This window comes from Sorex araneus, chromosome 5, assembly GCF_027595985.1.
Source record: "Sorex araneus isolate mSorAra2 chromosome 5, mSorAra2.pri, whole genome shotgun sequence".
NCBI classification, from domain to species: domain Eukaryota; kingdom Metazoa; phylum Chordata; class Mammalia; order Eulipotyphla; family Soricidae; genus Sorex; species Sorex araneus.
This window is the reverse complement of record NC_073306.1, coordinates 124,531,709-124,547,676: the sequence shown is the minus strand read 5'-3', so window position 1 is coordinate 124,547,676 and position 15,968 is coordinate 124,531,709. Positions and strand designations below refer to the sequence as shown.

At 48.2% G+C, this 15,968-nt stretch overlaps 1 protein-coding gene across 6 annotated transcripts in view; it reads left to right on the top strand.

Moving 5' to 3' along the window:
• The window catches only part of CHD6 (chromodomain helicase DNA binding protein 6), a 198,788-nt gene that overhangs the window by 168,550 nt on the left and 14,270 nt on the right, over window positions 1-15,968 (top strand). For all 6 annotated transcript variants that reach the window (XM_004612489.2, XM_055140902.1, XM_055140897.1 and 3 more), the window contains 4 exons: window positions 6,196-6,256; window positions 6,889-7,105; window positions 8,938-9,146; window positions 10,549-12,129. In XM_004612489.2, the coding sequence (XP_004612546.2) occupies window positions 6,196-6,256; window positions 6,889-7,105; window positions 8,938-9,146; window positions 10,549-12,129 (2,068 nt within the window). The remainder of the gene's footprint in view (window positions 1-6,195; window positions 6,257-6,888; window positions 7,106-8,937; window positions 9,147-10,548; window positions 12,130-15,968) is intronic.

Here is a 15,968-nt window from a genome sequence, read left to right as displayed (position 1 = left end):
CAGACATGAAAGCTTGTAACTATCTCACAGTAATTCAGTAAAATTTTAAAAAGAGAAAAGGAATTCCTTCTTTTCCGCCGTTGGAGCGTCTGACCCTAGCCGAGTTCCTGTGACACCCAAGAGACAGTTTTGGCTAAGTGTAAGAAGACCACACATCACCTTCTGCATTGGCCCTAGCATTTAGTAAGGGCACAGAGGAAACTTTCCAGGCCTAAGCAGTCTGTGCTGCCGCCGCCACCCTCTTCACAGTCACTCCTGCCTGTTTTCAGAGGAGGAAGGACGGCCCCACAGCCTGGAGAGAAGTGGCATTTGCAAGGCGTCCGCTTGCTCATAGCTGCTGACAGTGCAGCCAGCGTGTCTGCCCCCGGGCAGAGGCTCTGCTGGGCAGGGTTAGAGCTCACCCTTCGCAGTCAGGCCTGAGCTAGATGTTCGTCCTCAGGTAGCGTTGCCTTAGACAGGAGCATCTCTCTCCCTCTGCCTGTTGCCTCCTATGCGAGATGGATTTTTTGTTCATTTGGGGATGGGAAGGGGGAAAAAAGTGTAGGTAATACTTACTGCAGTATTTGACAGCTTACTTACCTGGGCTTCCGTAGGCTGCTGTTTCCCTCTGGTAGAATGTCTTCCTAAGAACACACATTTCTTTTTTTTTTTTGCTTTTTTTTTTTTTTTTGCTTTTTGGGTCACACCCAGCAATGCACAGGGGTCACTCCTGGCTCATGCACTCAGGAATCACCCCTGGCGGTGCTCAGGGGACCATATGGGATGCTGGGATTTGAACCCGGGTCGGCCGCGTGCAAGGCAAACACTCTACCCTCTGTGCTATCACTCCAGCCCCAAGAGCACACATTTCTTAAAAAACTTTATTATTAAATGACCACGATTTACAAAGTTACCCATAGTTGAGTCTTAGGCATGCAATATTCCACCAGTACCAGTCCCACCACCAGCGTCGGCTTCCCTTCACCAGTGTTCCTTGGCTCCCCCACCCCCTCACCACACACACCCCCACCTGCCAGCTTGACAGGCACATTTCAAAGTTCCATAGTTGTATGAATCTCATGTTTTCAGTGTAGCCAAGTCTGTGCTTTGGTTATACAGCTTTACCTCTCTCCCCTCTCAGCAGTACACCTGAAGCTCCTGACCCCTGGTCCCCCTTTACTTCCCTATCTCACATTCTTCCTTCCCTCCTCAATTTCTTTACTTCTCTGTCCTCCTCTCTTTACTCTTGGGCCAAAGGTGATCTAGGCATCCCCACTTTCTTCATCCCATTATTCTGTATACCACCAATAAGTGAGATCACCCTGTGTTTGTCCATCTTTTCCTGACATAGTATTTTCCACTTCCAACCAGGTCACAGCAAATTGCACAATTTGATCGTTCCTTGCAGCTGGTATTCCATTGTATACACATACTACATCTGTATAATCCATTTATCTGTCATTGAGATCCTAGGTTAATTCCATGGCCTAGCCATTGTACTAAGTGCTGCAGTGAATAATTGTATGCATATGTCTTTTCAAATGCATGTTTTGGGGTGTTTGGGAGGTTGTTAGTTGGGCTTTTTTTTTTTTTTCTCAGGAGGGGGGCGTTCTGAGTACATGCCCAAAAGTGGAATTGCTGGGTCAAATAGCAACTCAATTCTAAGTTTACGGAGAACTCTTCATACTGTTTTCAACAGAGTTGAACCAGACATTCCCACCAGCAGTAGATGAATTTCTTTTTCACTACATCCCTACCAATACAGATTGTTCTACTCTTTTGATAATGTGCCATTTTTACCAATGTGAGATGATATCTCTTTGTCATCTTGATTTAGATTTCCCTAATGATAAATGATGCTGCTTTCATGTGCCTACTGACCATCTATCTGTCTTCCTCTGAGAAGTGTTTGTTCATTTCCTCTCCCCATTTTTTGATAGGGATTTTTTGGTGGTGGTAGTCTCTGTGAGCACTTTATATATCCCACACATCAACTCTTGATCTGATGTGTTGAGAGAGAATATTTTCCCCTTCCGTTAGCTGTTTTGGGGAGCCAGAGCAATAATACAGTGGGTAGATCACTTGCATGCATCTGGCTGACCCAGGTTCCATCCTGGCATCCCGTATGGCCATTTGAGCCTGTCAGGAGTGCAGAGTGCAGAGCAATGAGTAAGCCTTGAACACCACCAGGTGTGACCCAAAAAAACAAAACAAACAACTGTCTTTGAGTCTTAGTCTTTGTTTCTTTTTTTTTTTCCTTTGCTTTTTTGGGTCACACCCAGTGATGCTGAGGGGTTACTTCTGCCTCTGCATTCAGAAATTACTCCTGAGGTGCTCGGGGCACTATATGGGATGCCCAGGATCAAACCCAGGTTGGCCATGTGCAAGGCAAATGCCCTACCCACTCCTGGCAGTGCATGGGGGACCATATGGGATGCTCTGACCCCCTAGCCTTTGTTTCTTTTGCCACACAGAAATTCTTTAATTTGGTGCAATCCACCCATTTCTTTATTTTTGATTCTGTTGTCTTTGCCAGTGGTATATCCCTGAAGACACCTTGAGGTACAAATCTTGGAACATTCTGCCTATATTTTTCTCAGTATACTTTATAGTTTCCCCATCTGCGCTCTCAAAGTCTTTGATCCCCCTTGAATTGACCTTTGTATGAGGTGTGAGATATGGATCCGGTTTTAATTTTTTTTACACAATTATCCAGTTTTCCCAGCTCCATTTTCTGAAGAGACTCTTCTTTAGTCCACTTAATGTTCTCAGCCTTTATTGAAAATTAGCTGTCCATAAATAAGGGGTTTTGTGCTTGGGTATTTGATTCTGACTCGTTGATCAGAGGGCTTATCATTATTCTAATACCTTAAAGTTTTGATCACTATCTTTATTGTTACAAATTAGGTAATGAGATACCCCCCAATTTCTTAATTTTTATTATGGCTTTGGCTGTTCTCGGTCTTTTCTGATTCTATACAAACTTTATTTCTGGGTCCTTAAAGAATGTCATCTGAATTTGGATAAGGATTTCATCGAATCTGTATATTAGCTTAAGTAGGATAGTCATTTTAACAGTATTGATTCTTCCTGTCTATAAGCATGGAATATTTTTTCATTTCCTAAGGTCTTCTTCGGTCTCTTTCTTAAGCGGGTAGGGCATTTGCCTTGCACGCGGCCAACCTGGGTTCAATCCCCGGCATCCCATATGATCCCCCAAGCACTGCCAGGAGTAATTCCTGAGTGCAAAGCCAGGAGTAACCCCTGTGCATCGCTGGGTGTGACCCAAAAAAAATAAATAAATAAAATAAATAAAATGGGGTAGACTCCTTGATCACTTTCTCCTCTGATTCATTCTTTGTACATAAAATATGTATATAAATGTGACCAATTTTTGTATATTGACTTTGTAACTGGCTACTTTGCTGTACTGGTTTGTTTCTAGGAACTTTCTTTGTGGATTTTTTAGGATCTTCTATGTATATTATGTCATCTGCAAATAATGATAATTTGACTGCTTTTCCAATTTGGATCCCTTTGATTTGTTTTTGCTTTTGTTTTTGCCTGATTGCCGCAGCCAGGACTTCTAATAGTATGTTAAATATAAGTGGAGACTGTGGACATCCTTGCGTTGTACCTGATCTCAGAGGAAATGGATTCAGCTTCTCACCAATAAAACTAGGGGCCAGGGCCAGCCGGAGCAATAGTACTATGGGTAGGGCGTTTGCTTTGCATGCAGGCAACACACAGGTTCAGTCTCCGGCATCCCATATGATTCCCTGAGCATTGCCAGAGTAATTCCTGAATACAGAGCAAGGAGTAACCCCTGAGCATTGCCAGGTGTGATCCAAAAAGAGAAGAAAAAAAGAAATGAGAGGCCAGATCCATAGGGCATCCACAGTACATAGGGGGTAAGATCCTTACATGGTTCTGTGGCTCTATGGCTATGTAGGAATCTTACATTCTCTTCCATTGATTTACTCTTCCTTTCTTTGCCATTTCATTTTTGTTCATGGCTAATATTGTGTCTCTTCATCCTGAATTCTGTTGCTGTGGCTTTTTGTTATATATCTTTAACTCCCAGTCCCACTAGTATAGACTCTCTGATACTCTAGATGAATTCATCCTTGAACTGATTGAATTTTTCTTCCATTGATTGCTCTGTTTCCATTACCATTACATGGAGAGTTGCTTTGAGCTTCTCTCTGAGACGAGAGGCTTTATTGGAGTTTAAATTTTCTGGATTTCCGTCCCTGTCTGCGAGAGCAGGTGAATTCCTTTGTTTCCCCATTATTCCCAAAGATGTGTAAGCACTGTAATTTGAGTTTTCGATTCCCAATTATCTGAGATCGGATCTAATTCGTTGTTTTTCAGTAAGGAATTATTACTTAGAATACTGTGGTCTGGGAGCTCTGCAGGTGTTTCTGTTATCCACTGACATTAGATAGTAGATAGCTGGAAACAGTTTTAGTCAAAGAGGGGAGAATAAGCTCTTCTTCTCCAATTCTGACTATGTAGCACTGTCCTCAACACTCTCAGCCACTGAGATAAAGGGTTTTGCTACCAACACATAGATCTCAGTGATGGTAACTATTCTCAGTATGCTAGGAAGAGAAGTTAGTTCACTCTGGAAACGCACCACGGCTCCTCTTTATCTTTTCAGAGTTTGCTCTGTTAGGCTCTTCATGACACCAGGCCAAGGGCAGTGTTTTGGACTGTTGCTAGCTGTGGGTGTCTGTTCGTGCTGACCGTTCATAGTGTGGTATGTTTGAGGCTGGATCGAGATAGCACAGCAGGTAGGGCGTTTGCCTTGCATGCGGCCGACCCGGGTTTGATTCCCAGCATCCCATATGGTCCTCTGAGCACCGCCCGGAGTAATTCCTGAGTGCATGAGCCAGGAGTAACCCCTGTGCATTACTGGGTGTGACCCAAAAAGCAATAAAACAAACAAACAAAAAAAACCATAATGTGGTATGTGCTAGTCTAGGAGGCAGCAGAGCAGAAACATCAGTCTCAGGACACATTTAATTGTGTTTCCTATTCTTTTATCATTTAGTCCTTTAAAAATAATTAGAAGAGATTTATTTTTCATTTGAGGAGCAGGCACACACACGAAACAGTGTGCTGCTACAACTATTTGACCCTTATTCTAATCTGACCTTGTGCTCGAACGAAGCCAAAGCTCTAACTCACTGGGGTTCTCCCGCCCTATTAATGAAAGATTTGAATCAGGAACATTGATCCCTTGTGAAAAAGCTCGAGTCTACTTGAGAAACAGCACTCTCTCCTGTACCCGTGAGACGTTCACATTATACACATACAGAGCTTTTAAAATTCCATGCCTGAGACCAGGAAAGGGTTCCATTAGAGCCAGCTTGAGAGATGCTCCCGTTTGGATAAGCTCTCTGCCTGTGATATTACCCCAGATTTGCTGGAAGCCTCAGATCGTGATTTTAATTTTAAATTCCTGGGGCTTTGAGCCATCAGGTCTCCTGTCTGGAGCAGTCATGTTTTAGGAAAATAGCGTCTGTTGCTGTGAAGTGAGCTAACCATAATGAACATAAGCATGATGCTTTCTCACAGGGGGAAAAAAAAATCAGGCTCAGCATTTGTGAGATGATAGTATTAAATAGCAAGTGGTGATGGTGAAGCAAATATTTAAATTCACAGCTTAAAAAAAATGCTTGTAAATTGTAATTGTTGGGCAGAGCATGCCAGCTGATGGTTCTTTAAGCTAATTCTCTATAGACAGAATCGTTCCCCATGGTGGCAGGAAAGAATGCTCATTTTAAGTGAACTGCTTTCTGGCTCTTTTAAAAACTGCATAGCAGGGGGCCAGAGTGGAAGTATAGCAAATAGGGCATTTGCTTTGTACACAGTTGACCCGGGTTCGATTTTCATCCTCTCATATGGTCCCCCAAGCCCACCAGGAGTGATCTCTGAGCACAGAGCAAGGAGTAATACCTGAGTATCACCGGGCATGACCCCAAAACAAGAACAACAACCACAAAAAATTGCAAAGCGAGTTCTGTGACTACAGAAGGGCCCATTTGTGTTTGAGAAGAGATCTTTCTTTTTATCAGGGCGGTTGTGGTCATTAAGGTACTTGTGGGCCAGAAGAGGTGGCCTGGCTTCCTGTTGACGCCTCCTGTGTCGGGCTGTGTGGGGTCAGTCCGCAGTGTCATTTGCTGACCGTATGGCTTCGTGTCTTCCCAGGAGAGCTCCAGTGATGGAGGTGATGGCATCTTTGGTGAAAAGAAGGATGACAGCCAGGCAGGTGAGACTGTGTCTTCTGAAGGCAAAAGAAAAACAAGGCTCCAGGTTGTAGTTACTCTGGAGTTCATGTACAATAGAATGCCGGTTGTTCGAGCAGCTCTTTTAAAAAAGCCGAGTAAATTGGCCTTCACTCTGTGCTAGAGTCACATCACATGTGGTACTTTGTTCCACATGGCTGCAACAGGAGTCCCCCGGCTGCCACTGGAGTTCAGGAGTTTAAGAAATACTCTCCTGGATCAGGGTGGAGTCAGAGAGAGCAAAGGGGGTCGAGTTTTTCCATCTATTTGATTTTTTTTTTTTCAAGTTGGGGATTTGGATTTGTTTATTTTACTTTTCTGAATTCACACTCCGGGAAGATGTTGGCATTTACAAGGCTCGGCTGCACGCAAGCCCACAGATTTGCCAGGAGAAGGCTCCAAAGCATCTGCGTCTTCTCTTGCCTTAGCACAGGGTCTTCAGATCAGGGCTGAGGCCACAGAAGGGCCCCCTTGTATTTGAGATAACAGCCCCCAGCACCCTGGAGTGACACCAAAGCAGCCTTCCTATGTTGAGCAGTAGGTACCCTGGCTGCTGTTGAGTCGCCTTTGTTTGGGTTCTCTTTGTAAATACTAATGTCCTCACTGATGTTTGAAGCCCAGGATGGCTCCGACTCAGACAAATCGCCCTGGCCAGTTCCGTCTGCTCTCACAGCTCGTCTCCGGCGTCTGGTCACCATTTACCAGCGGTGCAACCGCAAGGACCTCTGTCGACCTGAAATCCTGGGGCCAGGGAGCCAGGGGTACTGGGGCCAGGAAGAAATGTTCAGGAGGACCTCCGAGATGGAGCTTATCAACAAGGAAGCCCAGAAGAGGTAAGAGCCGTGAGCCTCCTACAGGGCAGATGGGATCCGGGGCGAAGGTGAGCACTGGAGCGCAAGTGGATTTGATGTTCCCTCTGAAGTTAGGTTGGCGCCAGCACTCATTAAACCCACCCTCCGGCTCTCGGTACTGTGTTGGCTGTGTGTGTGACGAGAGCTCGGGTCCCTGTCTGCAGTGCCCAGACAGTTGCGATTTTCCAACTGGAACCACTGCCCTCCGTTGGACCCCAGTCTCTGGGGGTGTGGTTTTCAGACACCACGCTGGCCCACCTGTGCTGCTTTTAGTGCCAGAGTGAATAGTGTGCATTAAAGCTGTCTTGTTCTTACTACCAGCCCTTACCAAGCCTTTGAGAACAAAGTCTGGGCCAGCTCAGAAGGAAAGTATAAAGTGGTCACTTGCCCACCTGGGCATGGAGGTAAAATTGGACACAGAAAGCCAGCACTAGTGAGGTGTGAGACCCCCAGGACAGACCAGGAAAGCTGCAGCGCTTTGTCCCACCTGTCTTCTGATGTAGCAGCTAGTAGGTTAAAAGACCCCTTATGAATTCACTCATTTCTCTGTACTCCTGGCTGTATGAAATTTGGTGATTCTGAGAAATACTTTGCAGGCAGTATCCAGGGGCTGTAGCCTGCACTGTGCCAGAGATCAAACCCAGGACTCCAGCATGCTGTGAACACACGCCAACCGTTTGAGCCAACCTCTTAGAAGAACTCTCAGAGCCCCCATTTCCCTGCTTCTCATTCTTCCATTGACACCACCCCTCATCCCCACCTCACAGCAAATGGGACTCCCTCTGTGGGTGGGGAGCACCCTGTCAAACTGTCATCCCGTTGCTCATCAATTTGTTCCAGCAGGCACCAGTAACGTCTCTCGATTGTGAGACATTTGTTACTGTGTTTGGCACATCTAATACACCATGGGTAGCTTGCCAGGCTCTGCGTGGGAGCTCGATACTCTCAGTACCTTGCCAGGCTCTCCGAGAGAGGCGGAGGAATTGAACACGGGTCGGCCTCGTGAAAGGCAAACACCCTACCGCTGTGCTATCACTCCAGCCCACACCCTGTCAAAAACCCTTCATAAATAATCTGGTGCCCTTAAGTCATTGTCTCTGCCCTGCAGGATGTAAAAACTAGAGAATCTTTGTGTCAAGAAGACACTAGGTTCAACTTGCCTGTGTAACACCAGGGGGAAAGCTGACGAGCCTATAGTGGCTGCACCTGGGGCTCTTCTCTGGGCCAGAGGCTGAGGTGAATTCAACGGTCTGGGGCTTCCTCCATGGTTCTCTGCTCAAGAGGCGGGGAATAACTAAGGCCAAATAGTGAAGCATGTATATAGTATTTTCAACATCTTTGTCTCCCACAAGAGGAAAGTACGTTGTTTTAAGGTTGATGAATCAAGAGATAGCAAATAGATCAGACCCAGAAGGAAAAAGCCTTGCAAGATTTTAAAATGGTCTTAAATTGGTTTTCAATCCAATTTAACTTAAATAAAAATGAACAGTAAGGGGCTGGAGAGATAGTACAGCCTTTCCATTTGCCTTGCATGCAGCCAACCCAGGTTCGATCCCTGGCATCCCATATGGTCCCCAAGCACTGCCAGGAGTAATTCCTGAGTGTTGAAGCAGGAGTAATCCCTGAGCATTGCAGGGTCTGGCCCCAAAACAAACCAAAAAAAAAACAAAACACACACACACACACACACACACACAGGAAAGTAGACAGATCGGCTCTTCCTTCTTTCTCAGCATGCTGGACTCTGAATAAGCGTGGTTGGCTTGTTCTTTAAGAGTGAAACCGCTCCCTCTCCCTGTCTGGTTCCATCTCAGGTGGACAAGACGAGAGCAAGCAGACTTCTGCAGAGCAGTGTCTTCCTTTGGCGTTGTTTACGACCAGGAGAAGAAAACCTTCGACTGGACGCAGTTCCGAATCATTTCACGCTTGGACAAGAAGTCAGACGAAAGCCTGGAACATTATTTTTATAGTTTTGTAGCCATGTGCCGAAACGTCTGTCGCCTGCCTGCATGGATGGATGGTGGTGAGGAAGACTCTGTCGGTAGAGTCCCGTGAGGCGAGGAAGGGGAGAGAGTTGCTTTAGCTGCACTTAGGAGAACAGAGTCTAGCTGCAGAATTCCCAGAAAGACTGTAGGTTTGACGATCCTCAGGATCTCCCTCATTTAAAGAAAAAAAAAAAAAAAAAAACCACTGGGGCTGGAGTGATAGCACAGCGGATAGGGCGTTTGCCTTGCACGCGGCTGACCCGGGTTCAAATCCCAGCATCCCATATGGTCCCCTGAGCACCGCCAGGGGTGATTCCTGAGTGCATGAGCCAGGAGTGACCCCTGTGCATCACCGGGTGTGACCCAAAAAGCAAAAAAAAAAAAAAAACTCCCAAAATGCCATCACTCTGACAAAAAGCTGAAATTCAGATTAAACCTCACAAAAATATTGAGGTGGAGCTGTTACCTTTCCCAGAATAGTTTTGTTTTGTTTCTTTAAGTCATAGGGAGATTTAGTCTTTGTTAGGTTAAATCTTAGTCATTTTCTTTCTTTCATGCATTGACTTGCACCTATGTAGTTAGTAGCTAACACCTTTGAAAATTGCTTTTTTGTTGGAGTTTTCCAAAACTCTTTCTTGCTCCCCACTTCAGCCTCCTATCTGTAGATGGATCGTGCACCAGGGTTGTATGGTTATGTTTTAGGAAAGCTAAAACAAACACTGGCGGGTCCTGGCTGCAAGACAGCAAGCACAGATGTCCCAGCTCTTTCTTTTTTATTTATTTATTTTTTCCTTTTAAAATTAAAGCCAAAGGAGCTAGATAAATGTCAAAGATCTGGACCTTCGAATAATGCTGACATGACCCAGATTTAAATTCTGTTCCCACCACCTTGAGCAAGTTGGCTTCTCTGAGCCGCCTCCGTCAGCCTTACGGCAGGGCGGGTGGTGGTGTTTGAGAATTCTCACAAAGACTCAGTTTACTATTGTGTGGGGACTGTCTGCGGAACCGTTTGTTCTCCTTTCACCCTCACTTGGTCTAGCCTCGTTTTGTGGGAAAAGGAACGTCTCCTTTTTTTAGCCCTTCGTTTAGCAGAGAAAGACACACATACACTGCTGTGCTGAGGAACCAGGGGGATCTCACACACACACACACACCCTCTCAAATGCTGTGCTGGGGAACACACCACACACACACACACACACACACACACACACACACACACACACACACACACACACACACACACACACACACACACACACACACACACACACACACACACACACACACACACTCTCTCTACCACCACCGCCACCCCCATCTGCCCCCCAAACTACTATGCTGAGGAACCAGGGGATGAGATAGACCGTGAGAGGGCTCGGGGGCACAGTGAGGGCCCGGGTGCTCCCTTGAGTGACAGCTCCGCACTTGCCTTTCCAGGCCCCCTAGATCCCACCATCTACGTCGAACCCATCCCCGAGGAGAGAGCTGCCAGAACTTTGTACCGCATCGAACTGTTGCGGAAGGTGCGAGAGCAGGTGCTGACGTGTCCTCAGCTGCACGAGCGCCTGCAGCTGTGCAGGCCCAGCCTCTACCTCCCTGTCTGGTGGGAGTGCGGGAAGCACGACCGCGACCTGCTCATCGGCACCGCCAAGCACGGGCTGAACCGCACCGACTACTACATCATGACGGACCCCCAGCTGTCCTTCCTGGACGCCTACAGAAACTACGCGCAGCATAAGAGGCCCGACCCCCAGGCGCCAGACCTCTGCTGCCTCTATCAGACCAACTCCAAACTGTACGAGTCGCTCACCTATCACCCAGGGAGCAGGACTTCGGAGGCCCTGGAAGGGGAGCCCGAGAATCTCGTGAAAATCGACGGCAGAGATGACCTGGGGCTGTCTGGGGGCAGCCTCGCCGACCTGACCTGCGAGAACCTCATTTCGAAAGTCCAGGACGTCATTTCCGTCGGCCACGACGACGGTCTGCTGCCGGAGTCCCTGGAGAGTGTCATGTACGGTAAGAAGGCCCTCGGCCGGGAGCCGGGCTCTTTTCAGGAGAATCCAGGGCTTGACCCAGAATCCCGGAAAGACACACTGGCCCTCTCGGCCGTCGGTGAGGGGGACTGCCAGCCTGCAGCCGGCCACGAGGCAGACGCCACCTCAGGGTCCTCCATCATGAGCAGTTTGGAGGCAGGCGTGGCTCAGATGAACCTCAAAAATGGAAAGCATTTGTTGATGTCCCTCTCCAAGGACGGGGACCTCTGCTGCGACGAAAGCCGGCCGCGGCCGGAGAGCACTGGGCAGCTGGAAACCAAATGCTTCGCTCCCCCTTCCTTGGACCAAGGCAATGAGAGTGGGTTTGTGGACATGTGCAGTCTTAGTGTCTGCGAGTCCAAAAGAAACCTGTCGTCCGAGCAGCAGCTGATTGACTTAATAGAGAGCAAAAGCTTAGAGAGTAAATTGACTTTGAGTCAGAACCACAGTGACGAGGAGGAGGAGGAGGAGGAGAACGAGGAGGAAAGCTTAGACATGGCCGCAGGCCTCCGGGACAGGCCTGAAGCTCTGCGTCTCCCTGAGCCTGCAGTGAGGGGGCCAGGGGACAGGAGCCGCGACTTTGCCCTCGGTGAAGCCAAGAAAGGGAGCTCGGACATGCTCAGCCTCGGCCCGGGGCCGCAGCATGCTTTCCCTCCCGCGGCCTATCAGTGTCCCTGCAAACACGTGGAGCGGTGGGCTCGGGGCTTCGATGGTGACGGGTTCGAACTGGAGAAACCCAAGGCGTATAGCCCAGACCTGCACAAAAGCCAGACCAGCCACCCTGTGGCAGAGGGCGAGTCCCCTGCCGTTTCCTTGGAGCCCTTTAAAGTGAAGGCTGACCTTCTGAAGGAACCTTGGAAAGAAAGTGCCGAAGGCAAAAAGGGTTTCCCTCCGTACCCCCCGGAAGGAAGCGAGCTCAAGTCAGAAGACATGGATTTCGAGAGCAAAGATGATTATGAGAGAGATGGAAACTGCCATAGCCAAGGTATGGTGTGTGTGGTTGTGGGGCGTTTTATTTTTATTTATTTATTTATTTAATGAATCACCGTGAGATGTAGTTAAGACTTACAGACTTCCATGATTACGTGTCAGTCAGACAGTGATCGAGTACCCATCCCTCCACCCGTGCCCGTTCTTCACCACCGATGTTCCCAGTATCCCTCCCGCCATCCCCAACCCTTCTCACCCTCTGCCTCTGTGGCAGGCACATTCCCTCTTTCTCTGTCTTTTTGGGCATTATGGTTTGCAATACAAGTACTAAGCGGCCATCATGTTTGGTCCATAGTCTACTTTCAGCACGCATCTCCCATCCCGAGCGAGCCCTCGAGCATCATTTACTTGGTGGTCCCTTCTCTCTCCCAGCTGCCCTTTCCCCCAGCACGTGAGACTGGCTTCCAAGCCATGGAGCCATCCTCCTGGCCCTTATCTCTACTATCCTTAGGTGATAGTCTCCTGTTGTTACTTTATATTCCACAAATGAGTGCGGTCCTTCTATGTCTGTCCCTCTCTTTGGCTCATTTCACTTAGCGTGGTACTCTCCATGTCCATCCACTTCTATGCAAATTTCATGATTTCATCTTTTCTAACAGCTGCATAATATTCTCATGGGGCCTTTTAGACCAGCCAGTTCTCACAGGGTGGGGTGGGTGGGGGTGCTGCTGAGCATTTTATGGTGTCAAGCATTTGTTTAAATCCTTAAAACCCAAGCTGAAAATAGTGCCCGCAGTGAATGAGCTGCAGTTATCCTGAAAACTGAGGCGGGCAGGAGGCGATCGTGCCCCATGGCTACTTCCACCCTGGGTGCTGGGCAGGTAATTCGCTTTCTACAGAAGATGCTGGCTTTAGCAGCAAGGGGAAATAATTGGTCCTTCCACTAGGTGAGGTACTTCGAACTGATGTAAGTGGGACAGGTTGGGGATCTCAGGCATCTGTTATCCACCAGAAATTTTCCAGGAACTCTTCACAAATGCATATACCTTTTTGTCATCATTAAGGTGAGCAAAGGTGGTGGCCCCATTCATGACATTAGTGAAATCCCCTCATACAATGCCGGCACATTCTCATTGGCTTCCTTTCCATAACAACAAATAAATAACATAGTTAACAACTGGCTCCACAAAAATGCAAGTGGAGCTCATCTTTCGGAGGGGTCAGCACGCGGGGGGGGGGGGGGGATGCCCAGGGCTTACTCCTGGCTCTGTGCTCAGGGATCACTCCTGGCCAGGAACAGGGGATCATATGTCATGCCAGAGATCTAACCCACCCCTTGTTGTGCCAGTCAAGGGCCCTGCCTGCTGTACCTTCTGATCCAGATTTGATCTTTTTACATAGGGAAGTCTTATCTAGGGGCTCAAGTTAGAAGGAATGTTTTCTTGTTGTTGTTGTTGTTGTTGTTGTTGTTGTTTTAATTGAGGTAACAATGGTTTATATCACTTCACTTGTATTCCCGTTATCTTTGATTTGCTCGAGCAGGTGCCAGTAACATCTCCATTTGTCCCTGTCGGGTGTTAGTGGTTTACATTGTAAATGTTTCCATTGTATAAATATGCATGTGTTAGGGGTACAGTGTTACCGCACCATCAAGCCTAGCAAGCTACCAAGGATTCCCTTCTTGGTAATGGTTCTGTTGTCAGAATCTGAGGTGGGTTCTCAGTGGGCACTGTTCTTTCTTTTTCCTTGCTTTGGTTCTTGCTGTACCCCGGGAGTGAGAGCCTAGGTGGTGTATCTTTCCCCCTCCAGCTCAGAAGTTAAGTGCCTAGGTTACTGTGAGATGCCTTTTTTTTTTTTTTTTTTGCTTTTTGGGTCACATCTGGCGATGCACAGGGGTTACTCTTGGCTCTGCACTCAGGAATTACTCCTGGCCGTGCTCAGGGGACCATATGGGATGCTGGGAATTGAACCCGGGTCAGCTGCATGCAAGGCAAACGCCCTACCCGCTGTGCTATCACTCCAGCCCCCTGAAACGCTTTATTTAAGGCTCTGCAGAGGTATAAACACAGTGATTAGAGATCCTAAGTCAGAGTAAGTTAAAATCGCTTTGAACTTACCAACAGTTATTTGAAGTTTGACCCAAGAGAATAGGGTGAACAAAATTAGTTCCATTGAATCCTTGTCATGATCAGCATGAAAGCAGTAGCCTAACAGTTCCTGCCAGGGCCAGGCGGGAGCTCAGAGGGGCTGGAGCTGCTGCATGCCAGGAGTAGCCCCTGTTGTTGCCTGGCCGGACGCTGGACTTGGCTGCCCAGGGATGAGACAGCGGCACCTCTTCCTCTGAACAGAGCTTACACAGGACGGGTGGAGAGCCCGGGCACCAGGCCCCGAGTTCCATCGGCCTTTGCATGCCCCACCCCATCCAGCACAGGGTCCAACCAAGAAGTGCCCTCTCCACCACCCCCGCCCCCGCCAGCTCCTCCCCAGAAACAGGAAAGAGGAGGAGATGAAGCTAAGCGCACTGCAGATCTGTAGATCCTAAATTTCCCTTTCTCTGACAATTCTTCCACCCTTGGCTTTAGTCATTGTGATTCGTCACTTTCTTGGGGAGGGTCTGGAATCCAGGTTAAGCTCCTTGCTAGAATCAGGACAGAGAAGTGGAATAGGGACTCACTTCCTCACCCGGGAGCCCCCGCTGCTCCAGGCCTGTTCTCGGGCCAGCCACACTGGCACCATGGGTTGTTGAGCTGTGAAGCCCACATGGCTTTCGGAACCATGGTAGGGAGGAAATTGCACCAAACAATCAGTGATTCAGAAAGACACAGTTGGTCCGCTGAGCACCAAGAAGGGAAGCTGCGGGGGGGGGGGGGGGGGTGCAGGCTCTTGGTGAGAGGGCTCCCTCGCTGAGCGGGGCACAGGCAGTGGGTTCACCGGGCTCTGGTGAGGGTTGCAGCGTGAGCGAGAGGGCTGCCTTAGAGGAGGGGCCGTCCACAGTGGGGCCAGGGGCAACTAGCTTTACACCCAGCAGGGCTCGGGCAGGACATCAGGCTGAGCGCCTCACACATGCTAGGCATGTGCTCAAAGGCTCTGTGGTCAGTTTTATTTAGTGGATCTGTCAGGCTGTGCTCAGGGCTTACGCTTGGCTCTGTGCCTAGGGGTCACTCCTGCTGCTGCTTGGAAACTGTGCAATGCCAGGGATTGAACAGGAGTCAGCTGCATGCAAGACAAGTGCTTTAACCCCTCAGTATTGTGGATTTTAAGCAACATTTTCTGTTAGAAATTAATTTGTTCAGCTAGGTAGATAGTACAACAGGTAAGGTGCTTGCCTTGAACTTCATCAACCTTGGTTTGATCCCTGGAGGCTCCTTGTGGGCCCTGAATCCCACCAGCAGTTTTCCCTGAGCACAGAGCCAGGGTCAGCCATGAACATAGCTGTTGCTCTCTCTCTTTTTATATTTTTTTATGCGACATAGTATCATAAAAGGAAATATGCATGTATGCCTCTCGGAGAGCCTAGCAAGCTACCAAGAATATCCCACCCGTACAGAAGAGCCTGGCTGGCAAGCTCCCTGTGGTGTATTCGATATGCCAAATACAGTAACAATATCAGCCTCCTTCCCCTGACCCTGAAAAGAGCCTCCAGTCGTTGGGAAAAACGAGTAAGGAGAGGCTGTTAGAATCTCAGGGCTGGGACGAATGGAGACGTTACTGGTACCCGCTCTCGTAAATCAATGAACAATGGGATGACAGTGATACTGAAGCAAAGATGCAGGCTGTCGCATATGAGTTTGGTAGCCTAAGTAGGATTTGTCTTCATAGCCTAATTGATGCATGTTTTTGTTTGTTTGGGGGCCACCCCCAGCTTTGCTCAGACCTTACTCCTGACTCTCCATC